The sequence below is a fragment of the Cryptotermes secundus genome, unplaced genomic scaffold, assembly GCF_002891405.2.
Source record: "Cryptotermes secundus unplaced genomic scaffold, Csec_1.0 scaffold3455, whole genome shotgun sequence".
Classification (NCBI taxonomy): Eukaryota; Metazoa; Arthropoda; class Insecta; order Blattodea; family Kalotermitidae; genus Cryptotermes; species Cryptotermes secundus.
In genome coordinates, this window is record NW_019724673.1 from 1 (window position 1) to 15216 (window position 15216).

Genomic DNA, 15216 nt, shown 5'->3' on the forward strand with positions numbered 1-15216 from the left:
TAGAGAAAACTGCATAACGAGGAGCTCCATAACTTGTATTCCTTGCCAAATGTAATTAGAATTAAGTAAAGGAGTATGAGATGCGTAGGGCATGTAGAATGCATGGGGGAGATGTGGGATGCATACAGGGTTATGGTGGGAAAGCCAGAAAGGAAGAGACCACCAGAAGACCTAGACATAGGTGCGAACATATCAGCATGGATCTCAGAAAAACAGATTTGGGGGTTGGGGGGAGGGGATATGGATTGGATTCTTCAGGCTCAGGACTGAAACTAGTGGTGAGCTCTTCTGGACACAGTAATAAAATACTGTACTGTAGTGTAATATTGTGCGAGTTATGTTCATTATTTGGTACTGTCAATATAATCTATACATATACAGGGCCTTCAATCATCGAGGAAACCTAGGAGCAGTGCACAGCGGACACAACATTTCTCACAGATTCCTGCTGTAACTGCTGATAGCAGAATGAGTCACTGGCAATGTCAGGTGGTCTGATCTTGTCACTGCAGTAAGTTGCATTAATAGTCAGTCTTTGTTAGAGGTGTAGATACGCAGTCAACATTTATACTGAAATTAATTTCACTACTGAACAGCATGTGTTTATTGTTGAAACTTTTGCATTCATTCTGCAGAGCTTCAGTGCTGTGAGGATTATTTCTGTAGACTTTTCCCTTTAGGTTTCCCCAAAGATAAAATTCACAGAAACTGAGGTCTGGGGATCTGGGAGGCCACAGTCCCCTGCTGATTATTCTGTCTTCAAACACTTCCCATATTGTGACCATGGTTGCATTATCTGTATGTGCTGTAGCGATGTCTTGCTGAAAATACCCATATTGTCTTTCTTCAGCAGTCAGCTGATTGAAGAACAGATTCAGTGTCTCATTAATGTAGCGGTCAGAGTTCATGGTTTTGTGGAAAAATAATGGGCCTGTAGTCATGCCTCAATATCCCAAACCTTTTCTTCAGCCAACACAATCCTCTTCAACTGCTTCTTTATGTTACACATCAAACCTGAGGCCTGCCACTTTTTCACAAGCTTGAATACACACAACTTTGTGGGAACTAGCGAGTAAGGATATTTACACAAATCTTGCAGATACATTTTCTGTAAGTTTCTTCCTTGCCAAAGTTTCAACACACGCTGTGTATGTCACCTGCCTATTGACACCTCTAACAAAGACCGAGTATTAATGAGACTTACTACAGTGACAAGACCAGACTACCTGACAGCGCGTGTTTATCAGTGCTAATGGCAGCTACAGCAGCACTCCGGGAGAAATATGTTTTCTGGTGTGTGTTGTTGTCAGGTTTCCTTGACTGCTGAACACACTGTACCACACATTACTTTTCAGCTTTTCAGACATCATTAGGTATTGTACATCCACCCGAGTTTGACCCCTGGTCAGATCATGTACAGGTTTTTCTGCTCACAGATAGAAACCTTCAATTCCACCACAGATAAAACTGTGAATGTTAAGAATATATATCAACAAACAGTAAAAGATACAAATGTCTGCGTAAGTATATTACATACCCTTGTAAAAGTCCCTATGAAACTGTGAATGTCTCGTTGTGGTTTCTCGACAAAGAGAGATGCTTTGATATCAAAAAGTTGCAGATCTGACTCCAGTTTCTGTGTTGCTGGAACAGCAAGTCTTAGCTTCCAGTCCGTTTCACCATCCAACTGATCTGTCCTCACAAAACATGCTCCTGACCGCTCTGTTGTCCTCAGAAGAACCAAATCTGCTGGGACACGCTGGTCCTTCTCCACGATCACCTGTAATATTTCTGTGACTAATGTATCACTCAAGTTATCATCTTCATGAAAATGTCAAACCTAGAAAAGTGTATATCACATCTAAGTGTATTTTTCGGATATAAATTTAAACCACAGTATATGCCTATATGTGATAAATATTAAACAGAAATGATCCACCTTAAAATATTGCTCACATCACAAAGGAATATTCATATATCAGTAATTACTTTACACAGGGATAAGGTTTGACATCAATTCAGAAGGTTTAAATTTCATAATCAAGACACAAAAACAAGAGAAGTGTGATAGCTAGAATGCACAATACCAATATCTTAGTGATCTCACCTTCAAATCTCACCAAAAAAAGGGGGGGGGGCTCTAGCAACTGAAACACTAACTTACAGTTTAGTGTTTAAGGTTTGTTTTGTTCCTGAATCTGATACAGTACTGTAACCTCCACAGACAGTTGTCTTAGGGTCCTCTAGGAACCCATACTGCAACACACACAGCTTCTGTGTCTGACTTGCATTTCTACTGGCATGTGGCTTAGTCATGTATCCTCTTTACTCTGACATGTGATACCATTTCATTACGGAATAACACTTGGGAACCTCATGTGCACTACACATGGTGCACCACTGGCACATTCTCAAATTCCGCATACCAGAGAGAACAATTTATTCACTGCTGTAAACTTCTTCTCTTTTGTTCTTGATGTGAGGCAAGAATGAGTCCCTCAGTGCTGTGGCCACAAATGGGCCTATTATACCAGCTAATGATAATGGATGAGAATATAGCACTGGTGGAATGACAACTCGCAGAAGAAAAACTCAGATATTTGGAGTAAAATCTTCCCCAGTGCCATTTATTTTCACCACAAATCCCACATGGGTTGCCCTGAGTCTCTGAAGCTAGAAGTTGGTGAATAACCCACCTCAGCTATTACAAGGCTCTAACCTTTAGATTTTCCATGAATCAGAAGACCCACATAGACAGTGGGTACAACTACATTTCTTGCATACACTCATACATAATGAACAGATAAATGATGTATCACTCATTGCTTCTTTGTTTTCTAATATTTTACTTCCATCTGTACCCATACACCATATTCTGCATCATACAATAAATTTCCCGACTCACAAATACTAACCAAATCTCCAACACGAAGCTTTGAAGATGGGACAAGCTCTGAGGTCTCTCTTCCTCTCACCACACGTCTGTACCTCTGACTGTTTACTTCCTTGTCCCTACGATGTCGACGAATATCATCAAGTGCTTCACGGAATATTGTCACTGTTAATACAAAGGTCTGCAAAATGATGGACAAATAAATTTATGTTCCAAACAGCTGTTACTGTAACTGTTACATACAATATTACATCAATGTTAGTCCGAAGTTATATTACCAAAGGACCCCAATATGTGTAGAGATATCCAATTCTGATATCAGGTATGAACTGACTTGTTGCCATCACAAGAAAATACAGATTCAAGAAAAACTTGAACTGCTGAAATAGTACCTGAAACAATAAATAATATCCAAACAGTGTCAGTTTTACCATCCACAGCAAAGGTTTCTAAATAATGAGTAAAACCATGTTCAGACAGAAAGGCCAGGAAGGGCACATTTACCGAGATATGATTAATTTTGAAAACACAAATAAATGACACTTTTCAGAAATGTATATCTTGTAGAATCATTCTGAGGAATTAATCGAATTCAATAACTGTGATATTTTCACTGTTATTTTTATTTTCTAGGCACTTAATAGACAAGATTTTTAACATTAGATTGGAATTCCATGGATTATTAATTCTGCACTATGGTTAAAGTACCGCTGAATTGCTAGTCATCTCACTATGAACACTGAAAATAAACTCCACAGATTCAACAACATGTAACACTGAAATCTGCCACTGGACCTGATCTGCAGTTTGACTGAGTTTTACATAATGATCTGCAGTTTGACTGAGTTTTACGTAATTCAATCATAAATTAATTAGCCTAGCCCGCAAACCACAACGATACTATTAGGATATTTTTAAATGCCACATGCAATTAAAATCAGATGGAACTACCATGCTTACCAATGGTAAAAATGTTATAATATTGTATTTCTGATTTCGTATTACATTTGCTGGGAACTTCTCTGAACCTGGATGACCAACAATAACTGTTCGAGATTTCAGTTCTCTTTCTCGGCAGCATCTCCTCCATAACCACGAACAACATCTAGGAAGGACGATTCATCATTTCATAACACAGTTTAAAAAATTTGGACACATATGAACACAGATCTTTTCATAAATCCGGGACTTTGTCCACTGTCTGGTATTCTAGAAACTAGAAAACACGTTTCAGAAACTGGATCACTGGTCCAGTGACTGAGGTTAGGTCTTTCTAAGGGATCCAACTGAGGTGTAGTCCCTTCACCTGAAGACGGAAACAGATCCAGTTTCTGAAATGCTGCGTTTTCTGGTTTCTAGAATACTGGACGATTGACAAAGTCCAAAAATCTGGTAATTCTGAGTATTATACACCACCATCAGAAACCTTTAGAATCTACCTTAATGGGTTTCTTAAGGTATCAAGCCATAAATGACCAAGTTACACTTCCTCTTATTTTTCAAATACATTATATAAATTTTGAAATTACACAGCTTATCCAACAAGGCAAATGAGGAAGTTCTGTACTGTGGTTACCAAATGAGTCATTAGCCTCTGTTTTGGTATGCAAAACACTTTGAAGGAATTCCAAAGAACTACCCAGTTTCACAATTCCATGAAACAAAGTTTCTACCCTGATGTCTTAATCATACAATTTCCATTACCTAACAGCAAGTGTAACAAAGGCAGAACACCAAGGACTGTAAATGAGACATTTGGTAACACAGGTTTCTAATGTACTGAATGTTTGAATGAGAAATCTCATAGGGCTTAACATGCATTATGCTGCACAAATGTCCTGAGCATTTAAACGTTCCTGGAAGTAATCAGCACGTTTGATTAAAGATAATTCATTCACTGGTGGTTGGGACATTTCTTTAGGATTGGCTACAGTGAAGATCTTTCACATTAAACAGTTTAGAACCTACAAGTTACTACCTCACTAACCCAGTAACGTTTGGAACTACAGTTCCTTTACATGCCATTTCTTTCATGCAGAGGGCATACAGTAGCATAGTTCGTTAAGGCACTATGCTAGAAGCCAGAATGAAGTGGGCTCCATTCCTGATTTCACTGGATTTTTTAATTGACTTAATCCTTCCAACCACACTATGGCCCTGGGGTCACCTCAGCCTCTACCAGACATGAATACCAGAAATCTTCTGGCGGGAAAGGGTGGCTGGCATGTAATGCTGACCTCACCATCTCTGAGCCAACTGTCTAGAATATGCAGCAGTCTTGATGTCTCACAAACCTATGGGCCTCCATGACCTGTTACAGGGGCAGCTTTACCTTTTTACCTTCTTTCTCGCATATACGAAAATTGTCTGTCCTACAACGTTCATCCAACCTCGTCCTCCCCAAAATCGACTTATCAACCCTGCGATAAGGCTGGTGAAAACAGCAATATACAAACTGCCCGAATATTTGCGGGGGAGTTCTAAAAAAATAAATTAGGCAATGAGATAATTTCAAACTCCCGTTGTTGTTAATTTCCTTGTGTCCGGCTACAAAACAAAAATTTACTCTTACTTCAGTGAAACCAGTGGCTTGACTAAAATCCTGTTCCTTACACGAACTTGTGTAACTACTTGTCCCATGGCAAAACGTAAAATATTTTCTTCACAGATCGACTACATACTCGAACCGCCCAAATTATTCACTGAATGTACTGCAAGCACTGGCAAATTACAACCTGAATATATTTACTACAAAAAGTTCTATAGAAAATGCATGGGCCACTTTGGTATTACGAAAGCGTGCCTGCTCCTTCGACCGATCTGGTCAACACTTGTACATGCTACATATTCTCCTTCGTGTCTAACCTTGAACAGAAGTCATCAGTATGTTTGGGGATTAAGGGAATGTCTTCTGTCACCAGGGTGATTGTTGATGCGGTTTCCGCCACACTAATTCTTGAAGGCTCCATAATAAACGCCCATCTCACGTAAGCTGTTGGAATGAAACTTTACTTTCTGAATAATAACTATTACACCATACTTCCTTGTTCTCACAGCCAGTGGGTGACAACTGACAACACGCATTAGACGCATGGCGTATGAGACACGACCTGCCGCTGGGGGGCGGGAAACTTAAAAAAAATACAGAATTTAAAAATATATATTTACATAAACAATGAACGTGGTTTTATTTCAATTAAAAGGCTCCTTTCATATTATATTCAACTTCTTATTCTGTAACGAATGATTTCTTTGTTCTTTACTCAAAACATAACCTAGAAGAGTATGATGATCTGCTTCAAAATCCACATTTTGAAAAGATGGAACAACCACTTTTAGATATTGAATGTACATTAGGGTCAGTGATGTTAGGCAGATATAAATACATACAGCTCAGCCTGACCCTACTCCTTTTGAGGTTGAAACTGCTACTGCAAATTTGAAAAAGTATAAATTGTCAGGTAGAGATCAAATTCTGGCAGAAGTGATTCAAGCAGGAAGTGAAACATTACAGTCTGAGATAACTCATTAAATTTATCTGAAGTGATGAAGAATTGCTTGATCAGTGGAAAAGTACATTATTTTACGAATTTACAAGAAAAACTATATAAAACTGCTTGTAGTAATTATCAAGGAATCAACTTCACACACATTTTTTTCCAATATCCCACCCTCAAGGTTCTGTCCATCCACAGACAAATTTACTGGGATCATCAGCGTGAGTTTCAACATAACAGAACAACTACTGATCAAATTTTTTACATTTGTCAGATTTTGGAGAAAAAATTGGGAGTACAATGAGAGAGAACATCAGCTATTCATACACTTCAAGAAAGTCTATGATATAGTTGGGAGGGAAGTATTGTACACCTACAATATTCCCGTAGTATTTCGGGTACCCATGAAACTAGTTAGGGTGAATAAAATGTGTCTAAATGAAACCCATAGTAAAGTCCATATAGGAAAAGGTTTGTCTGATATGTTTCCTATCCAAAATTGTCTAAAAATAGGAAATCCTTTTTTGCCATTGCTTTTCAACCTTACTTTTGAATATGCCATTAGAAAGGTACATGAAAACCGGGTGGGACTGAAATTAAAAGTCACACATCAGCTGCTGGTGCATGTTAATGATGTGAGTATACTTGGAGATAAAAAAGAAAAAGAAGAAGAAGAAATAAAGTATAGTTATCCCTGTAACAGGCCGTGAAGGCCCATAGGGTTGTGACACATTGAGGGTCCCACATTATCTAGACAATCAGCTCAAAGATGGTGGTAAGGTTGTCAGCCTTACGCGCCAGTCATGCTTTACTCCCCAGGAAAATTATTTAATTAATTCCTGGTACTCATTTCTGTTAGAGGCTGAGTCGACCCCAGGGCCATAGTGTGGCTGGGAAGATTAGGTGAATTGAAAAACTCTAATGACCTCATCAAGACCTGAACCTGCGACCTTCTGGCTTGTAGCATAGTGCCTGAACCAACTACACTACCGCGTGTCCCCACTGGGAGATAACATAAAGAAAAACAAAGAGAATTTATGTGATGCTAGTAAGGTAGTTGGTCTAAAAGTAAGCACAGAGAAAACTAGAATATGTTGCTCTCTTGTCACTAGAATGTGCAGCAAAATCATAACATAAAGATAGCTAACAGGTTCTTTGAAAATGTGGCACAGTTAAAATATTTGAGAACGGCAGTAATAAATCAAAATTTGATTCAAAAGAAAAGTAAGAGGAGACTGAATTTGAGTGCTGCTTGCTATCATTCAGTCCAAAACCTCTTTATTTTTCACATGCTGCCTAAAATATACAAAACAATAATTTTGCCTGTTGTTTTGCATGGGTGTGAAACTTGGTCTCTGACATTAAGGTAGGAACATAGGATGAGGGTGTCTGAGAACAGGGTGTTGAGGGGATTATTTTGACCAAAAAGAGATGAAAGTGACAGGAGGTTGGTGAAAGCTGCTTAAGATGAACTTCATAACTTGTATTCTTCGCCAAGTATAATTAGAATGATCAAGCCATGGAGGATGAAATGTATACTGCATGTAACACATCTGGAGGAACGGAATGTGTATAGGATTTTGGTCAGAAAGACAGGAGGAAAGAGAACACTAGGCAGACCTAGACATAGGCAGGAGGGTAATATTAAGATGGATTTATGAAAGACAGGATGGGGCAGCACAGACTGGATTGCTCTGGCTCAGAATAGGGACCAGTGGAGGGCTCTTGTGAACAGGGTAATGAGCCTTTGGATTCCATAAAATGTTGAGAAATTCTCGAGTAGCTGTATCCTTTGTGGCTTTTCAAGAAGGGCTGAGCTCTGAGGCATTAGTTATACAAAACATTACACGGAGTTGTTACAAGTAAAAACATGGTTCCACATGAAAACGTTAAATTTAATATTATGTGCACTTTAAATAGCGAAACAAAAAAATAACTCTGTGGTTCTAGTCCACAAGCAAACTATATTGACCGAGTGACTGCCACTTGTCGGCAAAGTTAATCAGAGCTTCTGGCTACAGATCCAGAGGTCCAGATTTGATTTCCCACGCTACCAGATTTTCTGAGAAGTAGTGGGTCTGGAATTGGGTCCAGTCAGCCTTGTGAGGATAACTGAGGAGCTATTGCAAGGAAACAGCGGCTCTGGTCTAGAAAACCGAAATTAACAGCTGTGGGGATTTGTTGCGCTGACCACAAGACACCCTCTATCTGCTAAAGTTGGCTTTCAACCCAAAAGAAATGAGAACCAACAGTGAGGAGTTGATGGCCACAATGAAAGGCGGCCAAGAAAGGATGGACGTTCTGATGGACGTTAGTCTAGAGATGATTGAGGCATGCCTAGAGCAGATTGAGGGGAATCAGGGGAAAGTAGAAATCAAGATGGAAACGTGTCTAGAAGAGATGGAAGTGGAGATAATTGGGGCACTGGGAGACTGACGTTTGGTTGTACGGCTTTGTGGAAGGCCAAAGAAATGGACCCAGGGCAAGGGTGGGTGATGGCAGAAGTTGGCTGCTGTCCAAGTACAGTTGATCTGATGTACAGTTCCTGGACTGTGCAAGAGACATGGTTGTCACAGACCAGGCAGGGACAATGTTGCAAGAGGAGCCCCTAAAGGATGGACGTGCCAGGAATACAACAATTGAATAAAGGAGCAAGGTGCAAGATGGCAGCTATTTCTGAGGAAGGAGAGGGCAACGGTAACAGAGGATGAAGCAGGAGTTAGGAGCTACGTCTGGGAAGCGTGAAGACATTACATGAGGCCCTTGGACAAACTCTTTTGAGTTTTAGGTTGTGAAGCGAGCCACTGGACATTGTGGAGGGGTTGGCCCTGTCCAAAATGAAAGAAGAGATGTCCACGGCATATCCCTCGGAAAAGATAAAGGTGGTAAACCTGAGTCAGCTTGCATCATATCAGGGAACAGCTCGGGACGAGCGACCTTAAGAAAGGAGCAACAGGGGCACCTGGTGTAACCGAACCATTGAAATCCTTCCCCCCTCTTTTTATTTCAGTAGCTTACGTATAAAGTAGAATTGTAAGAATTACTAAGAAACAGGAAGACACAGTCAGAGCAAACAGATAGACCGAACTTCCGCGGACAAAGACATCTGTTAGTTCTTGCTTCAAAACATCTGGTGTTGCTTCGAAAAAGGGCAGAAATGATACTTCATGGAACCCCCACTGAGTTTCTTTAGAAATTCAGAAGTTGACTTACGACGGCAAGACACTTTGAGAATTCGAGACGTGACAGTCATAAGTCAACAGTGGGAGGGCCAGGGGTTCATTAGCGACCCTCATAAGTTACATCTCTGTCAATTTCGCTGTTTGGGATTTTAGGCCGAAACTGCTTCTAAAACAATCGGTCACTGGCCGGAACAAAAATTAAGCCAACTCCTCTTATTTGAATCCACCTATCCGGGAATTTAGGAGGAGAAGAGAGGAGGCGGATACAATTAAGTTAGGACCTCTGGCTCGGCAGAGAGTCCAGTTTAAGATTGAGGAGTCTACTAAAAACTTTCGAACGTGACGGAGATAAACCCCGCGAATATACTTGCGCGTTAAACTAAATAATTTTGGCAAGTACAGCACTGGCGGCTTGGGAGCCGAAACTAAACCTGATAGTGTAGATTTTTGACTCCGAGTGACTGTGTGAAACAATAAAGTGTTCCAGTGGCAAAGTGCATTGTGTTGGTCAGAAGTGCTTCACCCTCACTTGTCCAAGCCTGACCCTTAGCCGACCTGAGCAGAGACTCATCGCCAGGAGCTAGTCGAACCCATCGCCAGCTTCCACCCCACTCACGCCTTCCCTCCTTTAAAATGAATCGCAAACAGCACCTAGCTGTTTGCTGGCGCCCATAATATCAGGTTCTATGCGGGAAATCCCAATCCCGTAATCAGCAACAGAAGGAGGAAGCGGTGGAGCCGGAAGAAGCGGTGGAGCCTGGTCAAGCCGAAACCAGCCACGACCTAACAACTTCAACGGAGGCAACACCAGGTAGGGCAGTCAAAGTGACATGTGGCAACCACCTTGTGGGCAAGAAGCCTAAAGAGAGGGTGGGCGGTTACACTGGAGGGTAATCACTGTGAGAACCGAGCCATGGGGAAGGTGAGGCCATTCACGGTTGTCACAAGCACAGCCCTTGGAAAAGAAGGGGTGGCACGCCTGTAAGCTATGTGGAACATAGAGCCTTAAGGAGGAAGCAATGTGGCATGTAGACCCGTTGCTAGGCATCAACCGCGAAATAAGCAACTATACAACAGCACTTGCTAAGTAATGGTCCATAAGCAGCAACAGAGGAATGGTGTTTTCTGAGCTGTCCATACCAATGGCTGCAAATGCAGCAACTGAATACATCATCACCACTAAGAAACAATTGCACTGCACACACTCCACACAGAAGTCACTGAGAAAATTTAATTAGGTGTGTATCACTTTAATACAAACCAAAATTCATATGAAGCTCAAATCTATATATTACACCTGACAAAATGTGTAAACATGATTAAGGTATAATTCTTTCCAAACATCTTTAAACAAGACAGAATTTAACAGACTACAAGGGAAAATAATTTTATATTAGGCAATGTAAATAGGGCATATTTCCCAATAGGTAAACTGGCTGGGGCATGAATCTGACCACTCACCTCCAACTAGTGCCAAGATTAAGAATGTATGGCGCTTTACCTCCACTTCCCTATATGTCTTCATGACATGATGCTTAACCAGAAATGTCACTTTACCTTCTGTGGGTAGAATGAATCACTGTCATCACAAAGTTCCTGGACTAGGTAAAAAAAAATGCTGGCTTAACTTACTCAATTTTGGCTACCATCTCCTTCGGAATGTATACAGCAATACCAACATTTCTTCCAGGCTTCAAAAACACCATGGAAGTAATTTTCCTTAATGCTGTCAAGTACCACTTGCTGTTCCCTTTCAGTGTCAAACACTGCTTCAAAATATTGTCCCTTCAGTCTGATTTTCAATTTGGGAAACAAAGCAAAATCACAAGGGGCTAAGTTCAGCAAGCAAGGAGGATGGGGAACGATAATCATGTTGTTGTTAGTCACAAACTCTGTGGTTTTCAGGGACATGTGGGTGGGCATGTTGTTGTGATGAAAGAGCCAGCTGTGGTTGCATCAAAGTTCTGGTATTTTTCATTGCGCATTTTCTCTCAAGCATCCCAAAACGTCACAGTAAAAGTCAGAAATGACTGTAGTGTAAGGAGGAATAAATTCACTGTGAACAATCCCCTTCATGTAGGAAAAAAAACAATGAGCATGCTCTTTGTTGAACTTCAGACCTACCAGGCTTTTTTTGCTCTTGGTGATTGTGGGCTCTTCCACTTTGATACTGTTGCTTTGTTTCTGGATCATAGCCATAAATCCAACTTTCGTCACCCATTATAATCCTAGAGATAAAAGTTGGGTCCTCATTAGCCTTCTCCTGTAGCTCAAGACATATGTTTACGTGCTGCTGCTTTTGATCATGTGAAGAGTTGGGGAACAAACTTCGGGGCAATGTGGCGCGTGTTCAAATTTTCTGTTAAGATCTCCTGGCAGGCTCCATAACTGATCCCAACACTGTCCGCGAGCTCATGGATTGTTCCGCGACAGTCTTCATGGATGAGTTCTCCATCTTTTTTTTAAATATTTTCTGTCATTTTGGTGGTGCTTGGTCACAATGAACTTTCTTCATCTTCAACTGACACTCAACCGGCCTCGAAACGTGAATGTCATTCAAAAACAGCTGTCCTGCTTAAAGATTGCTCTCTAAAAGCTTCACAAAGCATTTCAAGGGTTTCAGTTGCAGATTTACCTAGTTTCACGCAAAACTTGATGCAGATATGTTGCTCAATTTTGCCATTCATCACAGATAAAGTGAAACGCAAAGTCGAAAAAGCACTCGTGTTCACAGCATAGCATCATGTGGCAGACTGATGCAATAAGCTTGTGGAATTGTGACCTTGGTCACCCCTCTCATCTTCTTTCACTGAGGCACTTATAACAATAACAGTCCAGGAACTTTCCAGTAGTATATATTTTTATCTAGAACACTGACAATTGACATTTGCCTTCGTTACTGTTGTTGATGAAGATACATAGCTGCTATGTACATATTTCAACAGTGTGATTTTTATATGTATTACTGAGCAGGTTGGTCTAGTTGTAACCTTAACTTGACTTCAGGAGGCACTTTGTTTAAGTCTCAGCGGGAACACTGACTATTCTGACTGAGGTTTCTCATGTTTTTCTTGTCTCTCCAGGCAAGTGCTGGCATAGTACTTCAATTAGGCCATGAACACTTCCTTCTATATCTTTTCTGATTCATTATTAATCAGTCATTCTATTATTAGACATTACATAGTCTAAATACTGACATCATAAAACAACCCACCAAATTTTCTTTCTGTTCAGTTTTATTTATACATAAGTTAATATGGGTTAATACATATAAAACATTAATTAAAATGCAATATTATGTGAAATAATGGTGAGTAACATGATGATGAATAGCGGTAAGCTGTAGGAAAAGAAACAACAACTTGCAGAGTAAAGGACTGGACACACTTATGTAGGAACACGGCATCAGATATTTCATCCTCAGTTTTGTTCACGAGATGCGGACGTATTATGAGGGATGGCTGGAACAGAGGTCTTCCTTATCACGTACCTACTTCAACTGATAACATTCACAGCATGGATAAAATATCCTGTGCTGCCAACAGGTTTCTCATGGGTTATTTATAGGTGAGATGGGGGGAGAGTGAGAGAGAGAGAGAGATAAATGTCTGATTAGCACATGCTACGTCTTCTACACCTTTATTAGGCGTTGATACAAAACAGCCTTTTTTTTATTGCTAGTGGGGTGGAACTAAGTCCCTTGTACTGTGGCCACTTATGGCCTATTGTACTAGCCCCAGATGTTAGGTGAGGGTGATTGTGGAGCAATTGGTGGAATGAAGATTGAAGATTGGTAAGGGAAACCGAAGGACACGGAGAAAATCTGCCCCAGTGCCACTTTGTCCACCACAAATCCCACTTGACCAGACCCAGGATCAAACCCAGGCCACTGTGGTGGGAAGCCAGCGACTAACCGCTCGAGCTATGGCGCGGCCCCACACAACAGCTTACAGCAATGGGGACTCCCCCACTTCTCACATCTCTGCCAGGGGATGAGCGTCTAACAAATACCTCAGGCTAAGACTGGTTTGTCCGCTTTGAGGACTCTCTCTTGGTGTGTTCAGCTCGTCCTCAGGGCAGACCCATCCAAAAACATTGCTTCCAACGGTTCCTCTATTGTTGTGTCCGTGTATCTGTTTCAGTGGTCACGTCATCTGGTTGCCGTGGAATTATGTTTACAGGTCACTGCCTAGCAACAGCCATCTCTTCTGGTTCTGCTATCTTGGCTTTCAGCAGACATGTCACAATATATAAATTATCTCACCTTCTTTGTCCAGGAAACATGTAAACTCACAAAGGAAACGTGGCATTGCTGAAAAGGCTTTTTAAATGTTCGTCAATCATGGGATGTGAGGACAAGAGTGCTTGTAAAGAATCAGATGATGTGTCATACACTGATATCATTACATTTCCTGAAATTGAGGGTAAGAGAAATCTAGTTCCTAGGTGCTTCTGTGGGTTATTTTATAAAACTGTCAGTAACTGGACTACAAAGTTTTCAGAGGTAAGCCGAGACATGAATAATGAATTAGAAAGGATTTGGAAGTAGTGGTTGTGGCCTAACAGGGGTATTATTCTGGCTAATGTCTGAAAGGGCTAAGGAAACTATAAAACATCTCAGTTAAGATAGCCGGTGTCTTGGCTAAAGTTCAAACTGAGTATCACCTGTGATCTGGGGCTGGTACAATAGGCCAGAAGTGGCCGCAGTACAAGGGACTTAGTCCCAGCCCCATTAGAAAAAAAAAACCCTCCTAAATAAAAGTCAAGGGTGTTATAGATACACCAATCCAGTCGATCTTCAGTTCCTGTGATTTGGCTGACAGCTGGACATCATTACAAATCAGAGGGCTGTTTTTTCTTTAACCTTTCAACTCCTGGGTATTTAAATCGTAATCGCTTTTCCGTAACGGAGGATATTTAAATGCCCTTCGCTCCAGGAGGATTAACACTGTTATCGTGTTAGTAAAAATGCTGTAATTTATACAATTTTTGTGATAAACAATCGAAAGTATCGTTGCTTTTAACTAGAAAGAATATAGAATCCGACATTGTAATTTACAGTTTTTAGTATTATTTTTGGCATGGTAAGCTTATAAAAATTATGAACAATAGTATCGAATTACCTTAGAAATTCAGCTTGGTGTGGTAGTCGCGAAAACACTCGATGCAGAGTCCCACGTCACATGCTTCACACCAGTACACCGTTTCCTTCTTCTTCCCATGTTTCGTGCAGACAACACACCGCCTCTGTGGCCTTGCTTTCGTTGACCTCGGTGGAATTCTACTTATAAAGTGTCGTTCTGTCAAACGGGGCACACTGTTATCCGACGCATGTCGACCCGGCATTTTGTGTTCAACGGCACTCGCGTACTTCACGAAAAGTCCCTCAACCAACTCAATTCTGAATGACAACTGATCTATATTTTTGCCTGTGTTACTCTTATATATTATCAGCGCATTCAGAACTGAGGTGTTCAGGAGCCTGCGAAATAGCTTCATATACCACTTGTTCATTTTTTTCCTCTCAATCAAATAGGAGTGGAGGAGTTGGTCCTTCAAATCAACACCTATCATTGACTTATTGTAGTCCAACACTGAAACAGGCTTCACCACTTCTTTGCCTCTGATTGTCACAGTCCTGGTG

General features: G+C 40.8%; 1 protein-coding gene across 1 annotated transcript in view; it reads right to left on the minus strand.

Annotated features, from left to right (window-relative positions):
* Positions 1-1226: 1226 nt before the first annotated feature.
* Positions 1227-15216, minus strand: part of LOC111862629 (probable phospholipid-transporting ATPase IIB) — a gene marked incomplete at its 3' end in the record, with an annotated part of 20873 nt that continues 6883 nt past the window's right edge. The window contains exons 3-7 of the mRNA XM_033750732.1: positions 3854-3998; positions 3172-3285; positions 2916-3074; positions 1499-1780; positions 1227-1332 (exon numbers count right to left, since the gene is read on the minus strand). Coding sequence (XP_033606623.1) covers positions 1227-1332; positions 1499-1780; positions 2916-3074; positions 3172-3285; positions 3854-3998 — 806 coding nt within the window. The remainder of the gene's footprint in view (positions 1333-1498; positions 1781-2915; positions 3075-3171; positions 3286-3853; positions 3999-15216) is intronic.